Source organism: Astatotilapia calliptera, chromosome 17 (assembly GCF_964374335.1).
Source record: "Astatotilapia calliptera chromosome 17, fAstCal68.1, whole genome shotgun sequence".
NCBI classification, from domain to species: domain Eukaryota; kingdom Metazoa; phylum Chordata; class Actinopteri; order Cichliformes; family Cichlidae; genus Astatotilapia; species Astatotilapia calliptera.
In genome coordinates this window covers 31,589,251-31,600,837 of record NC_137438.1, presented here as the reverse complement: position 1 = coordinate 31,600,837, position 11,587 = coordinate 31,589,251, and the positions used below count along the sequence as shown (strand labels likewise).

Genomic DNA, 11,587 nt, shown 5'->3' with positions numbered 1-11,587 from the left:
AAATACTTCTGATACCCACATGTTTGTTTTCCTGCTGAGTGGGAATAACACACTCAGAATATGACCTCTGTAATGACATAAAGTCAGTGAAAGCAGGGAGTATCTCAGTGATTTCCCAACACTGGACAGAATGTGTTGTACGTGATCGTGTGCACACTTTTGTCAAAAAGCAGAAATCTAAGAGGTTTTTAAGCAGCTGGTTCATTTGAACTAGAAAAACAACTTACTACAGCAAGAAGACTGTGTAAGGCACATAGAAGTAGACAGAATGTCTACTTCTTACATGTGGATGTACAAAAGGTGGAACCTGTAAAAGAAAACCCATAAAATCCAATTCAATAAAACTGACACAGCTGACTATATCATGGAAAATGCTTTGTAAATCCATTCTCTTTGTGGGATCTGAGAGGTGGTATTGCTCAGCCGAGCCATGATAATTCAAGGAGAGCTCCAGGTCTGGTGGGTCTGGTACTAATATGATTAGCACATATCTGGGGGATTTAAAACTGGGATTTCACAATTTGAGTGTTTCCTTAAAAGATGGTCTTTTAAACTTTCAGTCTGTCTTTTATATCCCAGATCAGAAATCAGCGAGTCAGTGAACAATACCAGGAAAATGTAAAGGCCAGAAATCAGTAATGTCCTCTATCAAAATATCATACTTCAAAAGATCAAAAATGTCATTTCACTTTATTAGAATTAGATTCTGTCAAGGACAAGTCATCCATTAATTCAGTTAGATTTTAAACAGTACTTTTACTTCCTCCTCGGTTCTCATTCGCACACGAGTCTGAGTATATAATACTGTTTACCTTATGTCTGCGATGGACTGTAAAACTGCCACCAGAGCATAAATATTGTTATCTTGTCTTCTGACAGATTTGTCTCTCTCCCCCCCGTTCCTTTTGAAATTCCGCCACACCAACATCAAGGCTGTAGCTACTGCGGACACTGAGGTCATGTCATCTGCATTTGTGTCTGTGTTGGGCTTTAAGAAAGAAAAAAACGAAACGTCTGTGGAAGGTGCCAGAAAATATGTAGATATACCTGTGCCTGGTCAAGATTTGTTTTTGTTGGATTAGGATATGGGGCAGTCCTAATCAGCATGATTTTTTTCTTTTTCACTGCAACAAAATGATCCCCAGGACCTGCTAAAATTCTTATCAGGAACCACACACTGGATGTTTGATCAAAAGCTCCCTCTTGTACTACTGGAAACAAAATAATAAACTTACGTATCAATCTATGTTTTAGTAGACGCCTAGCCCCGCCCACTTTACACAAACCCATCCAATTAGCTCATCCCCTCCTCAGAGGAGTGATCTGTATTTCCGAAACTCCGGGCTGCTTGTTCATTGTACTGAGTCAGCGGCCATACGCAAATGGATCCAGAGGAGGGCTGTGCTGTGTAGGCTGCACTCTACATAAGCTCTCAACCTGCGGGACTGCGCGCACATACTGCCGACTGGAGATCGCAGGTAGAATCTGGGGGCTTGACTTACACATCAGAGGCTCTGATTTGTGCTTATTTTCACAAGGACAAGCTTAAATCCAGGATTGTCTGACGAGATCTTTCATACATCCTCCGTTCCTGATCTGCCCATCGGGTGCATAGAGCAGTACAATGCGGCGGCTGTGCTGTTGACTAATTGGACACCCCCTCCACCTTTTTTTCTTCTTTTATTTTTCTTTTTTTTGCCGGTTCTTACTCAAGGAGGCACATTTCCAAATCAATGATGAAGCTCAAACCAAACCAGACCAGGACATACGATGGCGACGGTTTCAAGAAGAGAGCGGCTTGTCTGTGTTTCAAGAATGAACGCGAAGAAGAGGTAAGAAAGGTTATCCCAGTGTGACGCTGTTTTCCTGCATCTTATCAACAATATGCAGCGTTTGTGTGCTGTGACTTTGTGGCCTAATCAATCTGCATCTAGCAGCCATTCAAAGTGCACAGGGATGCTCTTTTTCAAAACGCACAACGATCCGTAATAAGACACACGGGCTTTGATTTATGGTGTTGCCTACTAGGTGTAGTTACGTGTTTGCTGGCAAAGCCACTGTCTTTTTGGTTTGTGTTTGCGTGCTGCTGATGTGCCTTGGGCCATCCAGTTTAGGCTAGTTTGAGGAGCACGTAGAGAAAAGGGGGGAAAAGCGGTGCTGTCGAGCCACCTTCACCTATCATCATACGACTAATAGTACGTTTGTTTCAAAATAAAACACACGGGCAGCAGCGCAATGTGAAACTGCCCTCTCAAGTAAGGCGGGGCTCTTATTTTGAAAGTAACTTCCCGTTAGCTTTTCGCTAGCTTGAAGCAACGAGCAGAAGGGGGGCGAGGCGCTCACTTGTACGTTTCCTTTAGTAGAGGGTTTAACAGTGGCGTGGGCTGAGCGGGGGGGTAACAATATATGCCACAGGTATACTGCTAAATATATTTATCAGATGTAAGGTCATTTTAATATGACAATAATGTAAACGTCCATGACCGAGCAGCTTCATTCACGGTTATGCTGCATCCCGCCGGCCTTGGGCGGGCTGCTGCGTAGCAATACTGTTGATTAGGATTTAAAGGGACCATCACATGTAAATAATGAATGGATGTGACAGGCTCTGATGGGCAGTGCTTTAGACCCACCTCAAAGGAGATTTAAGGTAACCTAAGGCAGGGCTTTAGTGAGACGTCCGCCAGATTTTAAACTACCATAGTTTTCTATTTTATTTTTTTATTTTGTGGGGTGACTGTTTCCTCCCCCTTTTTTGCAATATTTTTTTGTAACTTCAACCCCCCCCTAATTATCAAAAGCTGTAAAAATGGACCTTATATAATGTCTCTGTCTGCTAACTGGTCTGGTTAACTGGTTTACGTGCATGAATGTTTCACCAGTAAGTGACAAAAGTCAAGGCTGTCCCCTGCATATTCTGGCTTGACTATATTTAGCCGTTTTTTGGCCTGGCATAAACAAAGTGTTACACAATGTGCAGTAAAGACATCACTGTCTGCTGTCACTAGACAGCCACTAAGAGCTCTGCCTAGGCTCTCCAGTGTTTGGCTGTTAAACACACCATATCAGGAATTTTACAAGCATGCAAACAGTATATCTGCTTGTTTGCACATGTGGACGTGGTATGCTGTTGTTATGTAAGATTTTTTTTGTTTTTAAATGCGTAGCCATAAAAGAAATAGAGATACTGTGCAGAGATGCAGTTTTGCTTTCTTTAGAATTGTTTTGGTTTGGCCATTTTTACTTGCATTAGTGTACTGTAATATTGTGACAACAGAAGGATGTAGGTGACTACTACCCTCAGGACTTTAACAAGCATGTCTGGGTTTGCAACCACAAACATGACTCAGCTTTAAGTAAGAGAACTGATGTGATGCTCTTACTGTAACTGGGTTGGCACTAATGGTGATTTTTGAAGACGATTCACATGTAGTGTAAGCTTTGTAGTAACACATATACACTACATATAGACATGTAGACATTGGATACCTAACTCTGGTGGAACAGGAGCTCTAGATCTGCTCAGCTGTTTTTGTTTTGGAAGGGAAAGGAGAAAGCAGGGCCCATAAGGCCAGAGACTCTGTGATAGCAATAGTTTAACTTCGAACAGTGAAAAATGGGAAGCTGACAATTCAAAGAGACAGACAAGTTGGTTGAGCTGGTGGAATTACATTTCATCACCACAGTGCTAAGTTGTCACAACGAATAATCAAGCAAAAAGAGCCAGTGTTTTTATGTGCGTCTACTTTAAGTCTAAACATGTCAGTAATAGGAAAGCCACATATGTTAGTGTGCTAACATATGTGGTTAATGTGATGCATCATAGTAAAAGAATTTCAGCACTATTTTCCCCAGTGGTCGTCGCTTGGTATAATTCAATCAAATTGTGTGCTCACTGAATTATGTAATGTCCGTGCTGCCTCAAAGCTGCAATATGGCTATTTTACAGTCACCTTCAGTTCATTTTGGCTTTCCAGCCTGAAATTTTCATTGTTTTGCTTTGCTTTGGTCCTCCCTCCTTCTTCAGCCTTTTGTCTGCCGCTGTTGGTCTAACAGAAAGGCCTGTACAATACTTTCTAGCTGGGCCATAAAATCTTCAACTACTAGAGCTACAGTTGCTCAGATTTGCTAATTTAGTTGTCTACCTTCTTAATGTGCTTCCAGTGGTTTAGTGTTTAACACATTCACTCGGTGAGCGAAGGGTCACTTGTTTGTTTCCAGACGCAGACAAAAATCTCTTCAGGGGTTGTGTCGGGAAGTAAAACTGGTGGCGAATCAAACAAGGGGAGCTACCTGCTCTGTCGACCCTTTTGTCTAAGCCAGAATTCAGTTCTTGGGTTCCAGTGACCTACCATTATCTCATGGTTAGCACCAGGGTCTCTTCGGTCAGTTTTGGGGGTTCTCCATGACCGCGCTGACTTGTTTGCAGATAATTTACATTACAGTGCGTCCCAGGTGGTGAAGTTTAAGCTAACATCTCAGAAATATAACAGGAATAACTACTTGGCTGTTTGGCCCTGAGCTACAGCTACTCAAAGGTGTGCGCAATGGAGTAGTATCAACGCTTTAGACTGAAGAATATATTCTTGCATTCACCTGAGTGTCACAAACTATGATTCCATATAAATGCAAAGCAGTTTTATAAGGTGATGATGTCACATGGTATTCTTGCTTGAAAGCCACCACCCCCATGTCAAATCTAGCAGTTGCCGTCAGAGGCTTTTAACACAGTGAATTTTAATGCCATAAGTGTTATCAGGATAACAGTTTTAGCAGTAACCTCTGTGTTTCTCAGATTTTACCCCATGGTTTGATATTGAAAGTATCCCAGCAAGTAACAAATGCTGTCATCATGGAAATGGTGGTGGCCGGTTACCAGTTTGAGAAGACGCTACATCTTAACATCAAGAATGAAGTCGCATGTGTTCTCTGCATTTGCATTTTGTGCTGTTTTCCTCCGAAGTTGCTTGTTTATGACTCTAATTAGTTGTCGTATAATGCAGCCACTATATTAATTTCTCAGCACCATCAATCATGTCTCCTGCGCTCCTCTTCTTTGGTGTCTGTGACTTTACATCATTCTGTCCTCCGGTTGCCTGCCTGGCATGTGGAGCCTTCTTTATTTGACAGCTACAGGCAGTTCCCCATGGGGAGGAGGTGTTTATGTCCTCCAGAATATTCCTCCCTGCTGTCTCCGTTTTGAGGCCATGCCAGAAGACCGACTCTGTTTTTAACTAATAGTGGTTCTGAAAATCTTTTGCCTATTCATGAAGTTAACTAGTGTTCAGAGAGGTTGTGTAATCAGTGACTTCTGGGCTCTACAGCATACACGTCTTTACATTGAAGTCTTTAAAGATGACTCATGTGTATTTCATTGTGTATTTCGCTATCCAGAGGAGGCTTATAGACACACACCCTGTCTAAGTGGTATGCCACTGGTAAACATGCAGTGTTATATGTACATGGTAAAACCTCTGAGCAAGTTGCTGCTAAATTTGCATCCACCATGCAAAAAGTTACAAAGTGCCCAAACAGTTCATGTCTTATGGCTGATTTGGATTTCTGTGGTGAATCTTTGTAGGGGTTATGTCGTAAGCTATATAACCATTCATGCTTGTGCATGGCGTTAATTACCTTGTGGTCATATCCCACTGTTTTATATGTGATGCCAGCCACGATAGAAACAAATAAAATCCTAGGACTTTTCTGTTTCTTTCTCTCTCTCTCTTTTTTTTTCCCTTCCCTAACGTATTTGTCCCTCATGTTTTGCCTCTTTGTAAATTCTCTCACATCCATTTCAGTGATTTTGGTTTGGCGATGTCCCTCATATGTGAGTCCTTATATCGAAGCTTGATTATTATTCCTCATGCTAGGGCGGAAAATCGTATCTCATTGATCAAAGACTGTGGCGAAAAAGCAAATGGAAATGTATAGGCTTGAACAGGCCAGTCACAATAGTTCCATTTGTTCCATTTTCATTTATTTACATTTCCAGGTAGATGCACGCCAGATTACACTGTAAGGTTTCACAAGGGTTTTGTAGTTGTTGTTTGTAGTGTCACCATTGGCATATATTTACCAAACAATACTTTCTTTTTGATACTAACATGCATGTGGTACATCAATTATCAATAATGTTGCCCTGCCACCTTTAGGGAGGTTTGTCAATCTTCCTTCTCCTATAAAAGAATTAAAACTTGGAATATGCTTTTATGATTTCTTACGTTGTCAAAGGAGGAAAAAAAGCAGTAAACAGTCCCTCCCCCAAGGCAATTTTTCTCTTCTTTTTTTATGGCTAGAGAGTAAACATATATGTAAACCAAATAATGTAAACAGTGTAAGGAAAGGTTAGTAAAAATACATATTGGTGGAAAAAACTATAATAAAATACAAACATGAAGGAAATGTTTTCAGTCTTAGTCTTCCAGTTTTTTATGTTATGCAAAATAACAGCTTCTGTTAACTAAGGTAAGAAAGACTCCCTGCTTGAACTGTATGTTGACCAATCTTGGTTACGTGCTTATTCTGCCCCTAAAGACCCATTTTAAGTAAGTAAAGTTTATTTATATAGTCATTTGATGGCTTAAAATACCCTGCCTGTTTTTGACTTCTTAACCCTGGAAAAATCGGTCTAGTTTTGCTTGTTATTTTTTATAATTACAAAAAAATCAAATTGGAGGAACTGTAATAACTCTGCCCAGAGGCCTCTCCTCTAGCCCGACCTTCTTTCTGAACATAAGTGGGTTTTCAGTGCTCAGAGTTCACCATCAGCTGACTGTTGACCTGCCATCCAGGTGTGAGTTATTTTGTTTTTGGGTTTTTTTGGCCTCTTTAAATTGTAGCTTGTGTGCTGTTTTTGTACTAACTGGTCTTTTTGTTCGGTGGGTTGCTATACAGCTCAGAAGGCGGAGCTTAGTTAATCTATACTATAATTATTATTATTTTTTTTTAGTTGATAACGGGAATACCAGTTCACGTGACTGTTCAAGTTACTGAAAATAAATGAACAAACGGTTCAAATAAAAGTGTAATAATGATAATTATATAAAGGAAATGGACATATTTTGGCAGTTCTTTTACAACATGTAACATGGTTTCTTTTTATTGTGATCAAAAGGACTTGTGTTTGGGAAATTCTCTAAATTCTTGAATGTAGGTGAATGGCCTAAAGAGGTTGCAGGTCCATATTTGGCGTTGGACAGGTGAAATTGTGCCCTACTGCTGCACTTCTGTATGAAATATGGAGCAGTGTGAAGAAGCAAACCTCTTTAATTAAAGATGGTTTGTAAAATGTAGATTCCAGTCTCTACATTCCAAAATTGACCCAACCCCTCTTTTCTTAGGGTGGATGAATAATATTTCCTCTTCAACAACTACAACTAAACGCTAAAATGAGCTTCGTTGTTGCTGCCCCGGAAACACCGTGTTTTGTATACATCGCGCACTCACTGCTTAGCGATCTCCCCTTAATCCTCGCCGGCTGCAGTTCAGCACACACGCACTGTTAAGACGTGAGGACCATTTGGCACACCCGTGAAGTCGCCAAGTCGGTGAGCCTGCGTGGAACCTCATGGCACAGTAATGACTTCTGGCAGGTGACATTCACATTTGTAAAGGAGGAAAAATAAAATCACTGCTGCACACTGACAAACAAAATAAAAGATCTCACTGGCAAAAGCCCTCCTGTTGTTGAGGGAGCTTACCGAGGCAGGTTACCAGGTTCAGCTTTGCACATTTCTTATAGTTTGCACCCTCCTGAGAGAACGGCATGCCCTGCACCAGTGCTGCTTGTACTATTTGTGTAAATGCCTCTTCTTTTAACGCGTCATTTACAGTCCATTATGTAAGCTGTACACCTGTCACATAACATAAACATCTGTTGTGTGATGCTTCTTCTTAACATCATCACTAGGGAAATCTTTGCACGCATGCACTTAACATCGGTTCCCCATCACCCCCACCCTAACCTGCAATCCGGGAATAAGCAGGTGGTTGAGTCAGGCATGTGAGCAAGACACCAGCCGGCAACTGATAGATAGGGCTCCAGTCATGTGCCGTATCAGTCAGACAGTCTGGTCTTCAGCCCAGGCAATTTAGAAGAGCCTCAGAAAGCCTCGTGTAGCCGCGGCCACAATCCCATTAGAGAACGTAAGGGAAGCCATACGAAAGCTGAGGTGGGATTAAGCGACAGGCTGACTTCTCTCACAGATTACTGCATATGAAGTCAGTTAGGTTGCGTTGTTCACCATCTGTTGCACATGCACATGCTCACAGATTTCTCACACTAATTCATGGACGTTCACTGTGTGGCCCCTTTGCCCTGACCGGCGCCCCCGCTTGTTTGTCGATGCTGGATTATGACAGAAAAAGGAAAAATGCTAAAATGTGCTAGAATCACGCTTAAATGAACCATCAGACTGTGACAGAATCCTGCTTTGTTTATTTTTTTTAAACACACTTGTTGGCTGTATGTGTTAATGATGATGACACAGCTTCATGCTAAATGCGATAATGCTCATAGCAGCTGTTTTCGTGTTTCTTTCGATTGCTATGTGGATACTGCCGCAAACCGCACACACAGGCACATCTGATCTGTACGTATCAGTGGACACTGCAACTGTCGTGTAATTCAAACCCCAGCGGGGCGCTCGGGAGCACCGGCAGAATTTTAGGGGCCCCCAGCTGAGTTTACAAGCATTGTCCGCTGAGTTCATGTTGTGTCGGGACCACATGGACACTGGTATTAATTAGGGTTGAGTATTTTCAAGAATGGGCATCCACATGAAGTGGTGGGGGAAAAAAAAAAAGAGTAAATAAAGGAGTAAAAACTGGATTATTTGCTCAAAGAAATATATATTTATCTAAATGTGTGTAGCATCTTTATGCAACTCAATTTGTCTGTGTGACAAAAAAAACCCCTTTTGTATAAAGTCAAGGGGATATGGACTACACTGAAAGTACTTTCACCTGGTCCCTTATTTAAATGGCGGCCACAATGGATCAGTCCACACTGGATTGATTAATTTGGTACAAAGCAATCATCCCATCTATGAACTAGCTTGTAGCTCCCGAGCCTTGGTTTGTGTTGTCTCGTGGTCTTAAATCTGGTGTTTCGCATTCGTAAGAAAAAAGCATGCACCATGGAGCATGGAGTCACTCCACTAAGAGCATTAAATGTGCATGGATCCTCTTAAAGAGATCAGAAAGTAGTGAAATAAGACCACCTGTGTCTCTCTACAGTCCACAGCTGTCTGCGTTCAGTTCTGCGAGTGAGTGTAATCCTGTCTTTGGCATCTTGTGAGCGACGCTAAGCCAACTCCAACCATCAGTCATTTTTTTTTTTTTTTTTATGTTTTGAGTCCCAAGGGTCATGGTTCATGTCCTCAAGTTGCAATATAGGCCACTGAAACTCTGTATGCTCCTGCGTGCTTTAACTCCTTTGGTTTATTGGGGTTTAAAGTAAAAATAATAACTCGGTCTGCATTTCCTAAAGTTTTTCTTTTTCTTTGACAGGTTCTGCTGGTCAGCAGCAGTCGGCATCCAGACCAGTGGATCGTCCCCGGAGGAGGGATGGAGCCAGAGGAGGAGCCATGTGGCGCAGCAGTGCGAGAAGTGTTTGAGGAGGTAAATAAATCTGTGCCCTGACTTTGTTTTAATGTTACCGTATATAAGTCAAGTTTGAAGTCTATAAAGTGAAATAGGTTTGAAGTCTATAGGTAAGGGTGAGAGGTTTTTGAAGGGGTACAGTGTCGGCAGCTGGGTGAATGAGGAGCCTGATGGTATTTCAGAGTTCCCCCTGGTTGAGAACCTTGTGTTCTCAGCAACGTCAGTGGTCTAAACTTGGCCCTTCACTAGATTCCTGTGCATTCACAAACCCTGTAGCCTTTCCCTCAGGACACATCAGTGGGGCAGACTGACACTTGAGCAGATGACATATGTCTTAACAGTAATTTGAGGCCTGTGAACAGAACACAGTACATCTGAATTAATAAAATGACTGTTATGAAAGGGACTCTCTCATATTACTGTAATAACAATCTGCAGAATTCAAGCAAGTTTCTTTTTATTATTGTATTCTTACCCAGGTGATGACCCAGTACAGTATAAATGACAGTGAAATCTTTTATATTGATGTTATATGTCGACCTTTAACTCTGTAGCTCGTAGCTTTGCTACTAGTTTCTGCAAAAACTGTCATAGGGGTTTAATTTGTTCAGTCCTGATATATGTATTCTTTATTTGTGGGCAGTTATCTGTTGGACTGTCCTGAATGTTGAAATGCAACACAGTTCCCACTGTGTTGATGCAGAACGCTGCTTTTCTGTTGTTTTCACTTTCTATTCATCTCTGTGACTGATCTTCTACAGAGGCCATAGCTACTTGAGCCTTCCAACAAAGAAGTATACTCTGTGCTTCCCAAACACTACAGCCAGTAGAAATGAATGATTTTCTTTTCTCCTTTATCTTTTCCTCAGGCCGGTGTGAAGGGCAAACTAGGACGCTTGCTTGGTGTATTTGAGGTAAGCTTTTCACAGGACAGGACAAAATGTGCAAATTGTATAAAATCTGCAATTTTTTTTAACTTTAAAATTGGCAAATAAATGTAGGTGTGAATTGCATGATTTATTGCATCGCTGCATTGTAATTAAATATACATCTGTCTCTGATCCTTAAAGCAAAACCAAGATCGTAAGCACCGAACGTACGTGTACGTGTTGACTGTGACGGAAACCCTCGAGGACTGGGAAGACTCTGTCAACATAGGTAAAGTTTTGCTTCATGTCCTCCCCTTAAGCATCAATACTTGCGGTTTTGAGTGCTGCTGCTTACACCATACTCTGTATTTTTTATTTATGTGAAGACTAGAGTACTGCACAGAAACCACACTGGCAGTTACAACAGGTGCCTATAAATCTAGGCCGCTGATCATTACTGCAGTGGTACTTAGCTGCAGTATATTACAGCTGTCAGTGCGGCGGACGTCAGTATCCAGTCTGTGTAATCCAAAGCCTAATGTATCCCCTCTGTTCTTGCTTTGAACTCTGAAAACCTTTATAGCATACGTCAGTTTGGTCTGTACATGCATATTTGAAGGTTTTCAGGTATATATATATATTTGAGTTTCAAGATACTATAGATATAGATGGATACTGTATCTTCACCCTACTTTAATGCATCTTATTAAGAATGCAAGTTGTTTGCCTCATTGTGACATTCTGTGAAATGTTTCAATCCAGTGTCACTGTTTTTTATTTTTTTTCTTCTAACAAGTGAAAATGGGGTAACCTGCAGAAGCTATTAAAGCTCACAGTCCACTTTGTCTTTTGATATGAAGTCAAATCAGCTTGTGGAAAAGGGAAAGAAGGGGTTACGTGGCTTGTTCTGCACAAAAGTTACAGTTTGTGTGACAGTGCACTTTGCTGGTGATTAAGAAAACCTGATCTTCAGTTCTCTGTCTCCCTCTGCAGGTCGTAAGCGGGAGTGGTTCACCGTGGAAGAAGCCATCAAAGTGCTGCAGAGCCACAAACCCGTTCACGCCGAGTACCTGCGGAGGCTCCAGCTCAGCTGCTCTCCCACCAATGGAAAC

The 11,587-nt window shown here is 41.5% G+C and overlaps 1 protein-coding gene across 1 annotated transcript in view; it reads left to right on the top strand.

The window, feature by feature from the left end:
- Positions 1 to 1,341: 1,341 nt before the first annotated feature.
- nudt4b (nudix (nucleoside diphosphate linked moiety X)-type motif 4b) overlaps positions 1,342 to 11,587 on the top strand; it is an 11,434-nt gene continuing 1,188 nt past the window's right edge. Inside the window, exons 1-5 of the mRNA XM_026147658.2 lie at positions 1,342 to 1,832; positions 9,514 to 9,624; positions 10,476 to 10,520; positions 10,677 to 10,764; positions 11,469 to 11,587. The exon at positions 11,469 to 11,587 is cut by the window's right edge and continues 1,188 nt beyond it. Of these exons, the coding sequence (XP_026003443.1) occupies positions 1,734 to 1,832; positions 9,514 to 9,624; positions 10,476 to 10,520; positions 10,677 to 10,764; positions 11,469 to 11,587 (462 nt within the window). The 5' untranslated portion in view covers positions 1,342 to 1,733. The remainder of the gene's footprint in view (positions 1,833 to 9,513; positions 9,625 to 10,475; positions 10,521 to 10,676; positions 10,765 to 11,468) is intronic.